Here is a 21,791-nt window from a genome sequence, read left to right as displayed (position 1 = left end):
CAGCTGTTGTCTTTGTTTCTTTCCCTTTTAAAAATGACAAGCGGCAACTTTAAGAAAAGGAGGGCATAACCATCTATGTCTTGAATAAAGAATAGACCTCTTTTAAACAACAATATAATGTAGAAGCTAAGAGCTTGACAGAGCTGCAGAAAGAGTACTCATGTCTGAGACATCAGGTTGCCAAATGCATGGAACAGGGAAGATAATGATTGTACAGTATTCTGTACTCCTCAGAGCACATCTTGGAGTGTTATACACAGTATGAGTAGCTACTATCATTTGTGGGGTGTTGTTAGAGTTATTATCCCCATTTTATATATGGGTAAACCAAGAATCAGAGAAGCTATGTAACCTTCCTGAAGCAGCACAGCTTAAGAAGAGGTAGAGTCAGGATTCAAATCCACGGGAGGTCTGGCTTGAAAGCCTGTTTTCTTATCTTAAAAAGAACCATCCCAGGACTTCCCTAGTAGTCCAGTGGTTAAGACTTCACCTTCCACTGCAAGGGGCACAGGTTCGATCCCTGGTTGGGGAACTAAGATCCCGCATGACAAAAAGATAGAAAAATAAAAAGAACCACTCCATTCACCCCCAAAACACACAAATGAAACAAAGCAAAAACTTCACCAAACAGAACCTGGGAGGACCAGACACTTAAAGGTTATGGTGGTTTCTCTGGGTTGTGGGATTATGGGTGATTTTTCTTATATGTACAATGATTTCCTGTTTATCTAATTCAGACCCTTTTAGTTGCAACTTGGTCCAACGTAAGGAGAGGGCATTTATTGTCTTTTAGAACTTGTGAGTCCAAGGGTTGATCCAGCTTCAGGTAAGGCTGGATCCAAGGTCTCTTTATCTCTTGTCTTTCTCTTCATTCTCAGACTGACTCTGCCCATCTAGTGGAAGGAGGGGCCCCTGCAATGCTCATAGAGCCTTTTTCACTTGGGATTCCAGAAAAAGCCCAGGCAAGAGTCCGATTGTCTTAGCGTGGCTCACATGTCCATTCCTGGGCAGGTGGCCAGCAGGATGGAATATTCTGATTGGGCACATGGGTTCCATGCCTGTGGGGTGAACTCCACCCAAATCACATGGGTAAGGAAGGTTTCTGTAGAGCTGGGGCACGTTGGAAAGGAATGCTGAGATGACAAGTGTGTCACTACACTGTGTTCCATAATCTTAGCGTGAACACATTTTGAAATCAGAATGATGTATTAAAAAGATATACTGTTTATTGAAGTGTGTTATGTGCCAGGCGTTTCATATGATGCTTTTCATGACTCATTTCACTGATGCATAGGAGACACTCAATAAACCCCTGAATGGTTGAATAAATTAAGTAGTTATCATGCTTTAATATTTGATAACTCATAATAAGGATAATAATAAGTAACTCATAATAAGGTTAATTCATATATTACAGTTAATGGAACTTTAGGTTAAATTGTCCAAGGTCATTCAACTTCTACCTGTGGAAAGAGAATCAAACCTGAGTCTGTCTATTTCAAAGCCAGTGCGCTGGATCCCTTTCCTTATCCTGAGTTTCTTGTGCCTTCTGTTTCCCACCAGAGGGAGGGAGGAGACCTGGGTGCCTCTTCCTTCTGGCTGCATCTAGGAAAGGCTTCTTGGGAGTTTTCTGGTGGCCTAGTGGTTAGCATTCCAGTCTTTCACTGCCATGGCCCCGGTTCAATCTCTGGTCAGGGAACTGAGATCCCGTAAGCCATGTGGCACAGCCAAAAAAAAAAAAAAAAGCTTTTTGTCCTGTTTTCCACTCCCTGGTTGTGCCAGGCAGTGCTTCCTACCTGGAAAGTAGGAAGGATAAACAGCCTTCCCAATTACCTTTCAGACTTCCTCTTTTGCGCCTTTGTGGGAAAGGTCTTTGGACTTAAGGATGAGGAAGAGCACAGAGAGGTTAAGTAATTTGCCCTAAGTCACACAGCAAGTCAGTCGGAGAGCCAGGATCTAGATCTAGAAAATTCAACTCTAGAACAGGGCTTCTTAGCCTCAGCACGTTTGACATTGGGGCTGGGTAATTCTTTACTGGGAGGGGGGTTGTCCTGTGCGTTGTAGCATTTGTAGCGCCCCTCTACCTACCAGATGCCGGTGGTACCCCTAACTGTGATTGATAACCAAAAATGTCTCCAGGCATGGCCAAATGTCCCCTGGCGGGGGGAGGGAAAAGCGTTTCCCCATTGAGAACCTCTGCTCTGGAGCCTTTGCTCCCAACCACAGTTCACCACCCCCAAACCTTTCTTTAAGACGCCTTTGAAAATCGGGCTGCCTGCGGAGGCCTGGCTGTGAACGCTTGAAGGTAAAAGAGCAGAGCTATTGGACTCTTGGGCACAAACTTCATTTTCTGTTTCCAAGAAGGAAAGGGACTGTCCCCTGTGTAACTCTGAACAATTTTTCTGAGGTTATTTCTGTTTCAAAACATATAAAAGCCATGTAGTTCGATTTATTTGAAACTAGAATAGAAAACATAAGGACCACTTTCTTCTCTGTTAATGCAACGATAAATGTTTTTGTCTGGTGAATAGGGCATCTTTTTACTATCCTGTAGACACTGTGACACTAGCAACCTTTTGGGTAGTTTATCTTATAGGAAATGCCACTCTTGCAGAATTAAGAAAGGGATGAGGCTGGGGAGAGGACCAGGAAGCTAACATTTATCAAGCACCTACTATGTGCCAGGCAGGATACCCACATCTTTTTTGGTTTAAATGATGGCTCCATGAGGTGGATGTAATACTGCTATTCCTTTTAGATGTGGAATGAGGCTCAGGGAGGGTTTTAGGGTCACTTAGTTAGCAGGGTAGCGCCAGCCGGGTCTCACCTGATGGACCATGCTTTGTGAGTGACTCTCTGCTGCCTCTTACCCCAGCCTTGTTTGGGATTTTCACTTTCCATACCCATCCTTGGATGGTCACATCCACAGCCTCTCTCAACACGTGCTGCCTTTTCATCTGGATGCAGAAGCAGCCTGGATCATTGTCTTTGGTTGCGAGGAACAGCAGCCAACCAGATGACCCAAACAAGAAGGGGATTCGTTGGAAGGCCAAGGGGGAGTGTGCAGAATCGAAAGGAAGGCAGAAGACCAGGCTTGGAACCATCAAGAACCAGACAGCTCTGGGGGGAGGGTGTCTCAGTGGCAGGAACAGCTCAATCCTCCAGCCTGGACACTTCTGCTAGAGTCGCTGTTTGCAGCCTTTGGGCCACTCTGCCCATGATTGACACGCAGGGCAGGAACATCTCATCCGTCTAGCTTGGGTCATGTGCCTGCCTGTCTCTTGGTCAGGGAGGACAGGACCCCCGAGGAAAGAGCCTCCCCCACCTCCCCTTGGACTGAGGCTACTGCCAAAGAAGAAGGGTCAGTCCTGAGCAGGCCCAGATGCCAGTATCTGCTCTGTATCCAAGTTCTCTCTCTCCTCCGAGCCCTTCATTTACCTGCCGTGTCTCTGCCTCGAACTTGGCTTGCCCTCCCCTCCTCCCCTGACCCACTTCTCCTTTTGCCTTTCCCTCTTCTGTTAATGGAAAGTGGTTCTCCAGGCATCAGACTGGAAGCTTGGAGCTGGCCCTGTGTATCCCTCCCTCTGTCTCCGTTTCCTTCCCCATCAGGTGCTCAGTTATGAGCTGTGCACACAGGGTGTCTTGATTGCGTTCCTACCTCCTTTTTATTTTCATGGCTGCTACTCTAGTTCACTCTGTTGGCACCCGGACTCTTGAGCCTCATAATTTGTGTCCTAACTCCAGACGCCCCCTCCTTCATCATGCCCATGCCTGTCAGGTTATAGCATGTCTCTGTGCATGTAGCCACCGCTTAGGTTCAAAACCCATTAGACACTCCCCATCATGTAACAACAGCAAACGCTTATACAGTGCTTGCTGTGTGCCAGGCACTATTCTAAGTGTTTTATATATATTAACTCTTTTAATCTCAAAATATCCCTAGCACGTTGGTACTCTCGTTCATTACCCCTTTATTAAATTGGAAAACCATGGAACAAAGAGTTTAAGTAATTGATTTAGCTGGATCAGAGGTTGAGAAACTCACAGCTAAGTGCCAGTGCAGGGACTTGAACCCCAGCAGTCTGACTCCAGCGTCTAACCCTTAACCCTGGTACTATACTGTTTACTGAACCAGGAATCTTCTTTAGGACATTTAAGACCCCATCCAACATGGTACCAGACTCTCCTCTCTAGCTCTGTTTTCTACTCCCCTTTGTACATCCTGTATTCTGGTCAAATTGGGTTGAATGAAATAGTGGGACTGACTGTTCTTAGTATTTGTCACTCTTATTTGTACCAAAATTTTATTATGAAAAATTTCAAACATGGAAAAGTTGAATTCCTTATACAGTGAATATCTCCTCCCCACCACCTAGATTCTATAATTTACATTTTACTAAAATTGTTTTATCATGTATTTATCTACCTATCCATCCGTCTGTCCACTCATCACTCCATCTTTTTCTCATCGTTTTTTTTTTTTGGATGCATTTAAAATTAAATTTCAGACATCAGTACATTTTTCCCCAAACACTTCCCCTGTGGTCCTTTCTCCTGGCTCTTTGAGGATGCTGGCCTTAAAGACGAGAGTGATGTGGCCATAAGCCATGGAATTCGCACAGCTACCAGAAGGTGGAAGAGTCAAGGAACGACCGTGTTTTCCTCCAGAACCTCCAGAGGGAGTGCAGCCTTGCTGACACCTTGGTTTCGGCTCCATGATGCTGATTTTGGACGTCCAGTCTCGAGACCTGTGAGGGGACACATTTCTGTTGTTTCAAGCCACTGGTTTGTGGTCGTTTGTTACAGCAGCAACAGGACACTTATACATAAGGGAATGTAGAGAAGGATACAATAGGACAGATTGTGGAGGGAGGAGGCTCATGCATTCATTATTCTAAGGTGCAAACCTGGTCTGTCTGTGAAAGACAATGCTTGTGTGAAGACTGGCTCCCTGGAAAATGTGGACAGAAACAGCTTAGCAGAAGATGGGCAGATTTGGTGTGGATGTATTTGAAGTGATGGCAGCTCACCCAATTGAAATGTACAGGAGGCATCTAGACACAGGGGGCCTAGAAGGATGGAGGTAAGGAACGGGGTTCTCCACCAAGGTTCATGACCTTTCAGCACACACACGCACACACACTCTCATACGCTCTCTCCTGTCTCTCTCTCCTCTCTCTCTGTCTCTCTGTCTCTGTCTCGGAATTGGGGAGGTCCAGCGGATTGAAGGAGAGGTGGATTACGGTAAGACAACATGGAAGGTCCTGGTTCTGCAGGTTTAGGTCCATAGAGTGGTGCTGAGGACCCAGGAGGAGGTGTAGGTTCGCTGGTCTGAACACAGTGGAGTGATGAGAGGCACATCTGATATTGCTTCCTCTCCTCATTTCTTTGCAGCTTCAGTCTGAAGCCAGGAAGACCTCCGAGAACCTCCTGTCGCCATCAGCTCAGCTTCCTCTAGGCCAAAGCTTTGTGCAAAGCCACTTTCAAGCACAGTACAGGTAAGAATAGGGTGTGTTTAGAATCTGTCCTTAAGGGCTCAGCAAACTGCTATGCTGGTAACTAACCTCCCTTTGCCAGGTTTACCCCGAGATTACAAAACAACAGAAACCGTAAACACCCTTCTCTCTCCCATTATAAATCCCAATTAACCACTAACTTCTATTGTCTCTGACCCTCAGTATTTCATTTTTTTGTGTTTTTTATTTTATTTTTGGCTGCGTTGGGTCTTCGTTGCTGCGCGTGGGCTTTCTCTAGTTGTGGTGAGCGGGGGCTACTCTTCATTGCGGTGCGCGGGCTTCTCTTTGCAGTGGCTTCTCTTGTTGTGGAGCACGGGCTCTAGGCACGCGGGCTTCAGTAGTTGTGGCTCGCGGGCTCTAGAGCGCAGGCTCAGTAGTTGTGATGCACGGGCTTTGTTGCTCCACGGCATGTGGGATCTTCCCGGACAGTGGCTGGAACCCGTGTCCCCTGCGTTGGCAGGCGGATTCTTAACCACAGTGCCACCAGGGAAGTCCCAATATCTTTTTTTTTTTTTTTTTTTCGGTACGCGGGCCTCTCACTGCTGTGGCCCCTCCCGCTGCGGAGCACAGGCTACGGACGCGCAGGCTCAGCGGCCATGGCTCACGGGCCCAGCCGCTCCGCGGCATGTGGGATCTTCCCGGACCGGGGCACGAACCCGTGTGCCCTGCATCAGCAGGCGGACTCTCAACCACTGCGCCACCAGGGAAGCCCGGAGGGAGCTTTGAAGTGCGTATTATGGATGCGAAAGAGGAAAAAAACTCGTTTCCCTTTGCATTACTCTTGACTACTTCCACACTCACAATCCTTCTGACCCCAGACGTGTGGGTGTTTTTCCCACACCAAGCAATTCGGCGATTCTCTCTGGACGCCAACTGAGTGTCCTACAATTTAACTCAATTCTGGCACTACCTACTTAGAGTGGGCACGGACCCCGCAGGTTAAGGGCTCAGTCCCACCGGACTGCCTGCCCACCGGACACCAATTGCAAGTCCCGGGTCGTCACCTGTGTTGCTGACTGACTGGCTATAAATTGGAGGTTTTCACGGCCCCCTCCTCAGGTTCAATGATTTGCTAGAGTGGCTCACAGAACTCAGGAAAACCGTTTACTTACCAGGTTACCAGTTGATTTGGAAAGGGTATAACTCAGGAACAGCCAGATGGGAGATTCATAGAGCAAGGTCTGTGGGAAGGGGCGAGGTTCCGCACCCCTCGCTGGGTGCACCACCCTCCCAGCACCTCCCCACGGTCACCAACTTGGAAGCTCTCCCAGCCCCTTCTGCTGGGGTTTTTATGGAAGCAACATTATGTAGGCATGATTGATCCAATTATTGGCCATACGTGGTTAACTCAACCTCTGACCCCGTTCTTTTTTTCCAGGAGGTAGGGGTGGAGCCCAAAGTCCTAGCCCTCTAATCCCATGCTTGGTCTCTCTGGCAACCAGCCCCCCTCCTGTGGTTTTCTCTGGGGGCTTTCCAGGTATCACCTCGTTAGCATAAACTCAGGTGTGGTGGGATGGGGTTTGTCATGAATAGCAAAAGATGCTCCTTTTACCTTCATTCTTGCTCTTATCACTTAGGAAATTCCAAAAGCTGTAGGAGCTCTGTGCCTGGAACAACTGTTGGAGACCAATTATATATTTCTTATTATAAATCACAGTATCATAAGGCGTAAGGTGAGTCAGGGGAGGATTCGTGAAGAAGTGACATTTGAGCTGATCCGAGACTAAGGACCGCAAGGACCGTTTGTCGATTACTATAGAATGATGAGTAAGAAGCAAGATATTCATGCTGGAAAAAAAGACTGGTGACAGCTAAAAATAGCTGCTTTCTGCCTGCTGGTCCAGAGTTAAGAAAAAATATAGTTAGAGACGTCCATCTAGGCTAGGACTTCTGAGGTCTGAAAAGTGATTTTCTGTAGCCGTCGGTGGGCACCAGCTCCACACTGGGGCCCCTGAAGGTGGTACTTGCTGTTCTGGACCCTCTTCAGCCTCTTTTCCTCGGGGGGAGGTTGCCTGGGATGGAGGGCCACCCTGGCATCGGCCTTTATGAAATTGAAAGCTGGAAATGTTATTATGGGTTAATTCAGAGATCCCTGTTCGCTGAGATTCTCCCTCCATCTCCCTTGTCCTCCTTTTTAGGGGGCTGAGTTTTTGCCTTTGGCTGGAGGAGAGAAGGAAGAAGAATAGTACTGGGGTGCTGGAGGTTATAAACTAGAGGACAAGTAATTCGTTATTCTATATGATGATTACCACAGCCTGGAAACATCTGCAAGTTTAATAGCCAAGGATTGTTGCAACGTTGGAGTTTGGGCTACAGGTGTGATTGTGTGTGTGTGTTCATCTCTTCATAGCTTTTATTCACAGAAAGCCTACTCTGGTCCCCGTTACAGGCAGCATTCCCTTTTAGGCAGAGCATGTTTTGGAAGGCTTCCTCAGAACAGATCTTGGAGAGGTGACATTTTGCTTGTGTGTCATCATAATTACCTTGCCGACTTGGACATCCGTCTCGCCAGCCAGCGAGCAGGTGAAGCTGGCCAGGTTGGAGGTGTCAGACGTATATTCAGCAGCAGTGAGAGGCCAGAATGTGACACGAGCAGTGCCATTTCGGGACATTTGTAACCAGTGGAGAGCAAAGAGCAGTTCTGAGTTTCAGCAGCAGGTGAGAGGCTGGCTTTGGGACAGAAGCAATTTGACAAGGAGGATGAATAGCTCAGGGAGATGGGCAAGTGAACATTGAAGGGCACTGGGGTGCTTTTCTGTCTCTTTCCTCTGTGAGTACCTGGGAGATAGCAGGACAGGACCGTGAAACTCTGGGGGAGACGGCAAGGACGAAAGGACCCCCAGGCCACATTTGAGGTGTAGATGGAGCCTGGTAACATCTGGAGTTTTCTGTGAAAGTGACACCGCCCTTCCCCCTGATCTGTTGGTCACACTCACTGTCCTCATTTCTCATCCTTTGAGGAACAGGTGCGTTTCATGTCCTCTCTGTGGTTTATTATGAAAACAATATATTTTCCCCATTCTTTAAATACAAAGTTAGGCTGTTCTGTGATTTCGCCAAACTACACATCTCTTGCTCCCTGCCAGAGATTCATGGCTTAATCTAAAGGCCATATCCCTGAATCAGTTGACTATGATGTATCTGCGAGAAAAAATGCAGCCTCGCTTAGTTTTAGTAGCTTTAAAGAAAAAATGAATAAGTCAAAGAAAAATATTCCTTCTCATTTGTTCACTTAAATATGAAACAGGGATTTGGAAATTTCCTAAGGACAAAAATACATGTGTCAGGCCTATGTTACGCCACGGTACGTGATGGGTGAGGGGAGGAGAGGGGAGGGAGAGAAGCTGGGGTGGCAGAGGGACCCCCACAAATGGCAGGTCCCCCTGCTGGTTGGAGCTTGATGTCTGATGCATTCTTTTTACCAAAATATTGCTATGGTTTTCCCAGAGGGAAATTTACCAGAGAGTGATTGAACATTAAATACTCCGGTCTGTACTCCGGTCTGTTTTCTAAAGTCATGGTTGGCATTCTATTAACTTGTATCCAGGAAAGCCTACTTGCTATGAGCAGAGAGCACTGAGGGTTGCCTGGGACAACACCCTGGAAACCTCAGGGGTTCTTGCTGGGCCCTGGCTTTTTCTATTTTGTCTGCTCAATGGAAAACCAATCCAGCAGGACTGGTGCTTTCTGTCGAGATTCAGGAAACCTGATTCTGATCCCAGCTCCGGTTTTCTTGCTGACTTACCCTAGGGCTGTCCAGTGCTGAGAGCAGGACCTGTGGCGGAGTATTCTCCCCTATTCCCAAGGAAATTCATGTAGATTTTAGGAGAAGGAATGTAGCATCCAGAAACCCCTTATATCTTGGAAGAATATGGAGCATTATATGATGAAGGAAATAAACTAAGAGCACCCGGGTGGAGTATAAAACTTGCCTTTCCCTCTCAGAGATACATGCTAAATATGGGAGTGTTAAATTTCAAAGAGCTTAAAGAATATAAATAAACTATGTGGATCTGCTTGTACTAACGACTCTGAAGGAATGATGATGGGCGTTCTGGAACCTGAACCAGCTCCGACACTTAAGAGCTGTGTGTCCTTGGGCAAGTGACTTAACCTCTCTGTGTTTCAGTTTTTTCTTCTGTAAAATGGGGATCGTCCTGGTGATTATGGCTAGCACACGGGTGAATCCATGCACAATGCCCAGTTTTTAGTAAATTCTTTCACCATTAGCTGTTACTACTAGCTGCTATTTTCTGAACTTTGTTTCCTTTAGCCGTACAATAAGGCAGGTGGATTCCATCCGTGGTTCTCCGCCTGGCTGAATACTAGAGTCACCTGGGGAGCTTTTAAAATTCTGATGACTGTGCCTCTCTCTTCCTGCTTCCCTTGAAACAGAATCTCGAGGAGTGGGACCTGGACATCTGCATTTGAAAAAAGCATCCTCTGTGATTCTGGGGCCCAGTGAGGCTGAGACCTTTAAGCTTGAAAGCTGGCACAGTATCTTTCGATTTGGAGGGGTTACAGCATCCCTTCCCATACTCAGTGCACTCATACATGTGACTAAACTTTATCCTTTTTAAGAAATTGAGATGAGTCACATAACATAAAATTAACCATTTTAAGTGTGCAATTCAGCAGAATGTACACCCACCATGGTGTGCAACCACCACTTTTTTCTAGTTCCTAACCATTTTCGTCACCCCCAGAAGAAAACCTGGCACCCATGAAGCAGTCACTCCCCAGGCCTCCCTCTTCTCAGCACCTGACAACCGCCAATCTGCTTTCTGTTCCTATGGCTTTACCCACTCTGTATATTGCATATAATTGGAATCATAAATATGTGGCCTTTGGTGCCTGGCTTCTTTTACTCACATGATGTTTTTGAGGTTCATTCATGTAACAAGTGTCAGGACCTCGTGGCTGAATAGTAATCATTATGTGTCTATAACACATTTTGTTTACCCGTTTACCCATTGATGGACACTTGAGTTGTATCCACCCTTCGACTATTGTGAATAATGCTGCCGTGAACCTCTGTGTACAAGGATTTGAATACCTGTTTTCAATTCTTTGTGGTATAGATCTCGGAGTGGAATTGCAATGGTGGCTCTCTAATTAACTTTTTGAGGAACTGCCAAACTGTTCAGTGTGATTAAACTTTAATGTGTATCCTCCACCCTCACAGATCTTCCTTGACCTGTCCCCACTGCCTGAAACAGAGCAACACCTTCGATCCTTTCCTGTGTGTGTCACTGCCTATCCCATTGCGACAGACGAGGTACGTGAGCATCATGCCCGTGAACTTGATGTTCATCCTTGGGAATCTTTTGGGCTTGCAGCTGCATTTTCTCTTTTGCTTCTCAGCCAAGCTTTGCAGCTTGGGGACATTCAATGATTGAATGTGACAATTTACGTGAAAGGTTACAGAGTCCCTTCTTTAGCCAAAGAAGGAATTATAAACATGCTTTTGTTTATCAGCCCTGTTGCCAGGCTTACGTCTTTGGCCCATTTAGAAGCCAGCACCGGCCAGTTGGTACCACTCAATCAGACAGGGGCGAACTGGAGAAAATCTGTCACCCTCTGCTTTCCCCTGCTTTATTTCCAAATCCTTTTTCTTCTTAGTGAAGGTGTAGGAAAAGGTTTATTTAAGGAGCAAAGAAAAAGGAAAAGGGCTGTTGGGAGATATGAGGAAAAAAAAGAAAAGAGGAGGCAGGGTTAGGTAGGAGGTGTGGTCACTGCAAAAGTAAGAAGCACGTAGTGCAAGTGTCCCAGAAGTCCAGGGCTTAGCAGTGACTGTCAAGGCAATGGCCAGTGTCAGTCTCATGGAATTTTAGCGAACTATATGGGGCGCCTTCACTGTCACAGAAGGTGGCATTTCTTCTCTGGGTTCCTCACCTTTGTAAAAACCATTTCTCTTGCCCTCTGTCTGTTGACATTCTCCATCTTTTGGATGCAGTGAAGACATGATGGCTTTGTAAAGCCTTTCCTGGCAACTTAATCCCCCTTTCTGCTCTGAATTCCTGTGCTGCTGATTGTCTATGCCACAAATATAACACTGGCTTATCCTATCATCAGATGACAGCTACTGTTAGATATGAGCTGTGATACCTGGCCTGATGCAGCATAGTACAGTGGTTAGGACCACTGGCTCTGGGGCCAGACTGCCTGGGTTCAAGTCCCAGTTCTGCTAATTAGTTGTATGAATTAGATAATTACTGCAGTATAGAGCAGGGGAAACAGGAGCTGGAGGGGTGAGCCCTGGTGTGCTGCTGGGGGTAGTAGGAAGTAGAACCAGAGAGAGAGTCCAGAGAGGTTGGGGGGCAGAAGGGCTGTATCCCATCACCAAGGGAGAACTTCAGGAGGAAAGGAGAGCCTCATCAGCAGTGGTGAGTGGTCCTGGAAGAAGCTTGACTGCTCTACTTCTCAGACTTCGAAGTTTCCTTTTGCTTAAGATTATCTATTTAACAAACAGAACCTTGAGACTGTATAGATCTGTACAGATGGCCCCTGACTTACGATGGTTTGGTATACAATATTTTGACTTTACAATGGTACGAAAGTGATGCGCATTCAGTAGAAACGGTGCTTCACATTTTGAATTTTGATCTTTTCCCAGATGAGCAGTATGAGGTATGGTCCTCTTGTGAGGCTGGGCAGGGGAGCACCACAGCTCCCAGTCCAGCCTGGTGATCACGAGGGTAAACAACCGATACACTGAAAATCACTGTTTTTCACTTTCCGTATAGTATTCAATATATTACATGAGCGATTCAACGCTTTATTAGCACGGAAGCTTTGTGTTAGATGATTTGGCCCAACTGTAAGCTAATGTAAGTGTTCTGAGCACGTTCAAGGTAGGCGGGGCTAAGCTGTGATGTTCGGTAGTTTAGTTTTATGAAATGTATTTTCGATTTAAGATGTTTTCAATTTACAATGAATGGGTTTATCGGGATGTAATCCCATCGTAAGTTGAGGAAGGTCTGTATTGTGATTCTTAATCAAATATCTTTTATTTTTAACTTGCTGGAAAAGTACACTCAGCTGAGACCCTTGGAGATTTGGCTCTCCACTGCCACCTGGTGACAGCATACCTAAAGGGCAATGACCCGACCAGGAAGCAGAGATTTGCCTAAGTGCTGAGCTTGACCCATTATCAGTGATGGTGGCAACAATCCATGTCAGTCCTTTAAGGATGTGGCCTCCTTCCTATTTTCCAGATTCTTGAGCGTCACCTTGGTCTTCCCCTCTAAGAGCCAGCGGTTCCTGCGGGTTGGCCTGGCCGTGCCAATCCTCAGCACGGTGGCAGCCCTGAGGAAGATGGTTGCAGAGGAAGGTGGCATCCCTGTGGATGAGGTGTGATGGGGCCTGGTGATGGGATGATGGATGCTAACTGGGCCGGCTGTCTAGGGTGTTTAGGTTAATTTCTGGCTCCCGGTGACTCCTGAGTGGCTCCTGAGTTTCCGTTTGATTAATAGTCCCTGGTGTCTGTGCTGACGGGGCCTTGACCTCTCCCTGCATTTTCACAGAGTAACCAGAAAAGGATACCACCTTTGTCTTTCAGCTGAGTACCATTCTATGAACTTTATAGCTAATTTACTCCTCACCACCATCCTGTGAGGTAGATATTACAATTATCCTCATTTTAGCAGCAAGCACTGAGAAGTTGAGTGACTTGCCCAAGGTCACACAGCTGGTAAGTGGCTGGGCCAGGATTTGAAATCAAATGCAGATGGTTTGATTTCACAACCACTATTCTATACTTTCACTCCCGAGAATATAAGCCAGGAGACTGAAGGGACAATAAATGAAATATAAGGAACTACTGAAGTAACTTGTGGTGTGTATATGAGAGAGGCAATTTGGAAGAGAGTGGGATGGACGTGCTCCAATTTTTTTTTTTTAGCGTCTTGGTAAAGAGTTTGGATTCACTTGACTTTGGAGGGCAGACTCCTAACAGGGACCCCCATGAAAGGACAGGGTAGAAGTGATGGTGGTGAAAAGCAATGCAGTATGATGAGAAGGGCTCGCAGTGGGGTTCTAACTGTGATTCAGTCCCTTCTAGTTTTCTGACCTTGGACAAAGTAATTAGTCCTCTGTTTGTTTAACTGTAAAATGGAAATTTTACACTTCCCTGGTGACCTCGTGGGATTGTTTTCTAATTAAAGAGTATTTTTAACCTTTTTGTTAAGGAATAACATAGGTACAAGAAAGTGTCCATGTCTTAGGGTTATAACTTGAATTTTTGCATGCGTGTACATACGTGTAACCACCATGATTCTTGAGGCTTTCCCTCACCCCAGTGGTCTCCTTCCTGCCCCCACCCAGTCAATCCCTCTGATCTCTCTCACAATTTTAATGAGGATCTCAACTGGGGAAAAAAATGTGTGTATCTTGCTTTGTAAACCCAAAGTGCTATATGGGAATCTATAGTGAGGGAGAGAGTAGGAGAGTGGGTGAGAGAGAGTCTTGGGGGAAAAAATAGCAGTAATAAAAGATCAAAAGGGGAGAAGTGTAAGAGAGGTAGAGTTTGAAACTTTAAGAGAGTAAAAGGACTGTCAGGAATTTAAAAGGCGTGATGGGGACTTCCCTAGTGGTGCAGTGGTTAAGAATCCACCTGCCAATGCAGGGGACATGGGTTTGAGCCCTGGTCCAGGAAGATCCCACATGCCACGGAGCAGCTAAGCCCGGGTGCCACAACTACTGAGCCTGGGCTTCAAAACCCCCGAGCCACAACTGCTGAGCCTGCGTGCCACAACTACTGGAGCCCATGTGCCTAGAGCCCATGCTCTGCAATAAGAAGATCCACCACAATGAGAAGCCCGTGCACCACAACAAAGAGTAGACCCCACTCACCGCAACTAGAGAAAGCCTGCGCATAGCAACGAAGACCCAACACAGCCAAAAATAAATTTAAAAAAAAAAGACTTATAGGGGACTTCCCTGGTGGCACAGTGGTTAAGAATCTGCCTGCCAATGCAGGGGACATGGGTTCGATCTCTGGTCCGGGAAGATCCCACATGCCGCAGAGCAACTAAGCCTGTGCGCCACAACTACTGAGCGTGCGCTCTAGAGCCCGCAAGCCACAACTACTGAAGCCCGCACCCTAGAGCCCGTGCTCCGCAATAAGAGAAGCCACAGCAATGAGAAGCCCGCGCACTGCAACAAAAAGTAGCCCCCACTCACCGCAACCAGAGAAAGCCCGTGCACAGCAACGAAGACTCAATGCAGCCAAAAATAAATAAAAAAATATTTTAAAAAAAAAGACTTATAAATAAATAAATAAAAGGCATGATGTGTTTGTTAAGTTCCCTTTGAGAAACTAGAGGAAAAGTGATCTTCCTCATTCCAGGTGATCTTGGTTGAACTTCATCCCAGTGGACTCCAGCGGTCTTTCTTTGATGAAGAGGACTTGAATACTATTGCAGAGGGAGATAATGTGTATGCCTTCCAAGCCCCTCCTTCACCTGGCCAGGAGATGCTCTCAGGTACAAGAGTGCTTTGCATAATTTTATTTGGATATTATGAGTTATAGGTTGGAGAGGATACTCATTGGGTGCTAAGGCAAAAGACACTTAATTTTAGTACTTGGAAATATCAGGCTTATTTTCTCTGATATTTGTTGTACAGATGGTTGATTATAAAAGTTAATGAACTAAGACAGGGGTTCTTGAAGGCTTAGTATCAGAGCCACCTGGAGATCTTGTTTAAACAGATGTCTGAGCCCTACCCACAGTGTTTTTGACTCCGTAGGCCAGGGGTGGGGCCGGAGAAATTACATGTCTAGCAAGTTCCCAGGTGATGCTGATGCTGCGGGTCCTGGGACCACATTTTGAGAACCACTATTCAGAATAGGTGCTGGGGTAATCTTTGTCTTCAGGACTCTTATGGTTCAAGGTCAGTGCCTGAAGTAAAACTGTTACAAACTGGAGCATAGATGGCCAAAGAGGTTATTAAATGACTTTTTGTTAACAGTCCCACTTCCCTATGTTAACTTTTCCTAAACTTTGGATAGGCAGAGATGGTCAGTTTCTGACAGCCTTTCATTGTAGGTCAGTATCCATTTTAGTCCAATTAGCCAGTCAGTAAGGCTCATATTTAGAGGACCTTGTGCCAGTGTTACACACATACCCCAGATGAATCCTATGCCCTGGACCATATCCTTGGCCAGCCTAGGTGGCAGGCAGGCTGTGGGAACCAAGTGTCTGCAGTTGCTGTGAGTCAACAGAGAGACTCTGGGCCTGGAACAGGACATTGACAGGCCCTGATTATGTGATAACTCAGTGAAATAGCCCTCTTTTCAAATTCAATCACAGGACACATCTGTGCCTTAAAAGTAAAATTTCAGAGCTGACTGGAAATTGAGGATGGTCCAATTCCTCAACAATAAAGATTCTTACCTTCTCTCTGTACCCCTTACATTGGCGTTCTAAGACAGCGGATACTCTACAGCTCTCTTATCAAAGCATACAAGCAACCAAAATCATTTTGGTGTATTTTTCAGATTGGCTTTGAAAAGTATTAATTAAAATCCCTGCCTATACTTTAAAATTGGCTGACCACAACAGCAAATTCACTACCATGTATATCATCTTATGCCAGGTGCCTGATGGAACAAGTGCCATGAACCTTAATATCACTTCCCCTGAAGCCTTCCAGTGTCTCCCAAGGGTGGTTAATGGATGATCAAAGAGAAGAGGGGCTAGAAGCCAGGGTTCTGACCCAGCGCAGCAGCTCCTTTAAGAACACAAATGTAATTCTCGCCCTTCAGCTCGTCCATCTGGTCTACCCATCTCCCCACGCTTGGCAGTCCGCGAGGGTCAGCGATTACCCCCGCCCGTCCACAGTGAGACCACGGTGCTAATCCTCTTCTGTAATTTGGTGGGCTCAGGGCAGCAGGCCAGCAGGTATGCTTAACTTCATCCTTCTTTTACATGATGTCTGGGTTGTGTCAACATGTACTTGGAATTTGCACTAGAATAATTCTAATTTGAAAAAAATTAAATATCCATTCTCAAAGTTGATCAACAAGGAGTAGGGAGTACGGTACTTCCTGATCAAGAGGATCAGAAAGGGCTTCCCTGGTGGCGCAGTGGTTGAGAGCCCGCCTGCCGATGCAGGGGTCACGGGTTCATGCCCCGGTCCGGGAGGATCCCACATGCCGCAGAGCGGCTGGGCCCGTGAGCCATGGCCGCTGAGCCTGCGTGTCCGGAGCCTGTGCTCCGCAACGGGAGAGGCCACAACCGTGAGAGGCCCGCGTACCGCAAAAATAAAAATAAAAAAAGAGGATCAGAAATAACTGCCTTAAGCACATGGCTAACATTGTCCTTAACAGTTGAGCATCAGAGGTTTCCCTATTGGTTTTAGGAACAATGATTTTTGCTCTCACCATTATTTTATTTGATTTTTTTTGTGGTATGCGGGCCTCTCACTGTTGTGGCCTCTCCCGCTGCGGAGCACAGGCTCCGGACGTGCAGGCTCAGCGGCCATGGCCCACGGGCCCAGCCGCTCTGCGGCATGTGGGATCCTCCCGGACCGGGGCACGAACCCGTGTCCCCTGCATCGGCAGGCGGACTCTCAACCACTGTGCCACCAGGGAAGCCCACCATTATTTTATACTGTGTTGTAAGGCCTAGGCAGTGCAGTAAGACAAAGGAAAAAGAAACTGGCTATTGGAAAGCGGAGGTAAAATGACCACTATTTGCAAATTATATTATTTTCTATCCAGAAAACCAAGAACTTGAAAGTAATTAGAACTAATGAAAGAGTTCAGGAAAGTGACTGGTTGCATAACAAATATACAAAACCAGATAGTTTTCTTATAGAATGTAAATAAAATGTTTAAAAGATACTACTCCAATGAAAAAATTTTAGATGGATAAAATGTTTGTAAAATTTATCTGGAAGAACAAACTCGTAAGAGTAGCCAGAAAATATTGGGGGCAGGAGAAAGAAGGAAGAGGGATTGTTCTAGTAAAACAGAATAAAGTTTTAATTATTAAAATATTCTGATATAGGCGGAAGAGTATGTACTTCAGTATTTGTTATATGATAAAAATGGTGTATTTCATAATAGTAAGCAGTGAATGAATTATTTAATACTAAGCATGGGCTAACTGATATTTTGCTTTCTTTTTATTTTAAATAATCAATTTTTTTACTCCCACCATAAATTCTCATGTATAAATTGATTGGAGAGGTAATTACAGAAAAGGAAACCATAAAATTACTTGAAGGTAATATAGGGGAATATTTATATCTTTGAGTTGGGGGCTATTTTAACACCTAAGGCAGGAGGCTATCAAGGAAAAGTCTAATGTTTTAAATACATTTAAAATGCTAAGCTAAAAGCAAATTTGAAAGGCAAAGCACAAACGAAGAAAAATATTTACATCATGTGACAGCTGAAGGATGCATATCCGTCATATAAAACCTAGCTCTCAGATTAGGCAGAGACGTAGTATTCTTTTAGTAAAATGAGCCACAGAGATGAACATTAATTCACAGAAGAAATACAGGCATAGGTTAAAATATTCAGCTTCATTAGTAGTAGAAGAAATTCTGATGGCAATAGCGAGATGCTATACCTAACCTTTCAGACTATTAAAAAACTTTAAAAAATTGATAATACTCATTCTGGGCAAGTGTCAAGAGAATGGGGCACATGCTTCACGGGTAAATTGGTGTGGCTTTTCTAGAGGGCAGGTTGGAAATAAATAACTTTGGTCTTATTTCCACTTCTGGAACTTTATCCCAAAGAAACAATTAGTCATGTGCACCCAAAGGCGTAGGCAAAAGAACGTGTATAGTTCCTGCCATGAGCAAGCATTGCTTAAATAAAAAATTGGAAACAACCCAAATGCCTAGTAATAGAGGATAAGGTAAGTAAACCCATCTGTCTGTTCAACAATTGACGCCCAGTGCCCTTGCCCATCCAATGCACCAGCTCGTATTTGTGCTGTACTTTCGCAAAGTTAATTCAACAGTAGCACATTCTCACCCCATTGGATCTTCACACAGCCTTGCAGGTGGGGCCAGAGAGCAGTCAAAGGTCAGTGATTTGTCCAGAGGCACCCAGGGCAGAGCTGGAATTGACAGCAGGCAGTCTGGGCACCAGAAGCTCACTGCTGCGTGCTCATCGGATCGGGATATGGAAAACATTCCCAGCTGCGAGAATATTCCTGATACACAAAGCCATCGATGTGTCCACTGGGCTTACCTCTGCCTGGCTTTCCTCTGGGTCCTGTGTTCTCTTAGTCTGCTCTTTCTCTGGGGAAGAGGGTTTCCCAGCCACCTCTTTACACTGTCATGTCTCCATTCATAACGAGGGTCTCAGGTGGGCAATTTTGTATTGTGTTTTGTGCTCAACTCTTATCCAGTTGAGAGAAGCCAATGAGTAGAGCCAATGCTCTTGACTGTTGGGTATTGTTGGTTTTTCTTTTGCCGAAATAACCTCATTTCCTTGGATTTCCAGGTTTGGGCCACCTTTCCTGATTAGGGAAGACAGAGCCATCTCATGGGTCCAGCTCCATCAGTGCATTCTCAGCAAGGTCCGCTATCTCATGAAGAGCGAGGCTCCCCTACAGGTCAGTGTGTGTGTGTGTGTGTGTGTGTTGTCGGGGGGTGGGGTGTGGAGAGAGGGGTGTAGGAATCTAGTGGTAGCTCAGGAGAGACAAGCATTTTCTGTCAATGACAGTGTTCCCACTGTCGTGTCAAACAACTTTGATTTATATGCAAGAAAATAACTGTTTTATGGTCCGTGCTGTTCCTCTCTTTGTGGCATTACAAAATACGTTTCATGGACGGAGCTTTTGCTCGTTAAATCTTTCAAAACATCATTGGAAGAAAGAGTGGGATTTACATCATTCATCTCAGTTTTGTATATTTATGGCTTCCCATAGCTCTTCTCGGAGGGGAGCTTATTGTAATAAACTGTAACTTATACATTTGGATCAAAAATTTCAAGGGACTTGAGGTATAACTTCTGTGGAAAATTAAAATCGATGTTTATGTCCAAATATGAAAACCTAGGTATTACCACAATTTTGTCCAGTTTTCAAAAAACAGGTTAAAAACTCAAGGGGAAGCACCTTTTTGCCTTGCTCACTTATTTATTCTCAGACTGGTAGTTTCCAAATAAAAACAACAAATTCTAAAACCATTCCTTTCAACCCCGATAGTATCAGAAACTGTTCTGATGGCTGCTTGGCATAGAAGACTTTAACGTGTTTAGGGACATGTCAGTAGTCTCAGAATTTTGTTTTCCCCCAACTACACTCTAAGTAAGAACTTTTCATTTGGGGGATGTACCAAACATTTCAGAGTGATTTCTGCAGAGTTCTTCATAATTCACGTGCCTTCCTGCTTAGGGAAAACCATACATCTGACTCGGGATTTACACGAGATACCAGTTTGTTTAAGACCTTTTCTACATTTGCACCAAATCTTTATCTCCAAAGGATTTTTGCTTCATGAACTGCCCAGCAGATGTGCCGTGGTGCCCAAATTAGAAACTTGAACTTCTCCCCAAGTAGGTCAGAATATCTAGTAATAGCTTTAGCTTTCCCCAAACCCCGTGCTCCTGGCTGTCGAGAGTGGATGAAATGGCTTTCATGCAAACGTTGAACTCAGCTGTTCTTATTCTCCCCCTGGTCTCCCATGTGCTTTTGCCTCTGCATCTCTCCAGTCATTTCAATTTTAGAGACCGATGAAGCAGTCAGTGGGGCCTGCAAAATTCTAATACAGGCAACCTCCAACTCAGCTACGGCCGCTTGTCCATAGATACATTGACAAATGTGTGGATGCCCATGGTTTTATGTAAGAATAATGTGTTCTAAGTGGTTGTGAGGCTCCCAGGTTAGCTAACCCATCTAACCCATAGGCTTTTATATTTTGGTTTTTTTTGTTGTTGTTGTTTTGGCCACTCTGCGTGGCTTGCGGCATCTTAGTTCCCCGACCAGGGATCGAACCCTGGCCCCAGCAGTGAAAGCGCCGAAGCCTAACCACCTGACCGCCAGGGAATTCCCAAGGCTTTTATATTTTGAAGAGTTTGAAAAGAATTTGAAAGGAATTGGTAATAATTTGGAAAGAATCCTGTCAGCCTTCTCAGCATTGAACCAAAGAGATTAAAAGCAGTGAACATATATTGAAGGTTCCAAAGTGAATTTCCCTAGCCAAGAATGAAGGACAGGAAAATGTCTCTTACAAAAATGACCAATTTGCTGGATGGGATTAATTTGCATGAATTATGAAGAAAAGAGATTGATCATTGCCTAGGAATTTTTCTGGTTCCTTTGTAAATTTTCTTTGTGGGCAGGCAGGGTGAGCTGCTTCTATGCAGTGTAGGTGCCTTATTGTGTTGCCATCCAAACAGCAAGGCTCCATTAGGGGTGCCAGGAAAAAGAGCTTTCCCCCCCAGATTTAACTAACTTCTTGGGAAGTACACCCTCGCGTGGCCAGCCCTGAATCCAAGCCCCTGAAGTCAGCTTGCTTCCAGCCATCAGTTTTGTGTTTGTTGAAGCGGCAGGTCAGCTAGAGTGTAGGTATAGTCCAGTGAGGCGTCCACACTCCCCAAATGTCACACTTATTGCCCCTCCCCCCATCAGCTGCCACAGCCCAGGAGTCGGCTCACAGCTCCCTGACTGAGTATGTTTTGGGTCACACGGTCTTTGCCCTGTTCCTGTTTCTTTGAATTATAATGTTTTCCCTCTCTTCTCCTGCCTGAATTCAACCTACATTTCATTAGTGTTTTTTAAGTAGAGATTTCTGCCACTTATCTTTGCCAGAGTTTGTAAGAACATTTCATTTTTTTCTAGTTGTGACCAAGGTCATCAGTGACAATTTTAAGAACTGTATTTCCATTGCTTGAAGAGACCATTGATTTTTTTTTTTTTAGACATTGTGGTAAAATGTATGTAATGTGTATTGTAAACGTTCACAAATGTACATTAATTATATTCACCATGCTGCATAACCATCACCACTATACTCCCCAGATTTTTCACCATACCCACAAAAATTATACCCATTAAATAACAACTCCCTGTTGCCCCAACCCCTAGCCCGTGAGAACCTCCATTCTACTTTCTGTCTCTATGAATTTGGCTACTCTAGGGACCTCATATAAATAGAATCATACAATATTTGCCCTCCTCTGTCTGGCTTATTTCACTAAGCAAAATATTTTCAAGGTCCATCCATGTTGTATCATGCATCTGAATTTTCTTCCTTTTGAAGGTTGAGTAATATTCCATTGTGCATATAAACCACATTTTGTTT

At 45.2% G+C, this 21,791-nt stretch overlaps 1 protein-coding gene across 2 annotated transcripts in view; it reads left to right on the top strand.

Moving 5' to 3' along the window:
- The window catches only part of USP43 (ubiquitin specific peptidase 43), a 54,695-nt gene that overhangs the window by 11,766 nt on the left and 21,138 nt on the right, over positions 1-21,791 (top strand). For both annotated transcript variants that reach the window (XM_060081519.1, XM_060081518.1), the window contains exons 3-8: positions 5,395-5,498; positions 10,702-10,794; positions 12,734-12,869; positions 14,866-15,001; positions 16,285-16,420; positions 18,988-19,099. In XM_060081519.1, coding sequence (XP_059937502.1) covers positions 5,395-5,498; positions 10,702-10,794; positions 12,734-12,869; positions 14,866-15,001; positions 16,285-16,420; positions 18,988-19,099 — 717 coding nt within the window. The remainder of the gene's footprint in view (positions 1-5,394; positions 5,499-10,701; positions 10,795-12,733; positions 12,870-14,865; positions 15,002-16,284; positions 16,421-18,987; positions 19,100-21,791) is intronic.

This window comes from Mesoplodon densirostris, chromosome 18 (assembly GCF_025265405.1).
Source record: "Mesoplodon densirostris isolate mMesDen1 chromosome 18, mMesDen1 primary haplotype, whole genome shotgun sequence".
Lineage (NCBI taxonomy): Eukaryota > Metazoa > Chordata > Mammalia > Artiodactyla > Ziphiidae > Mesoplodon > Mesoplodon densirostris.
The sequence above is the reverse complement of the archived record's forward strand: the minus strand, read 5'-3'. Positions and strand labels throughout refer to the sequence as shown.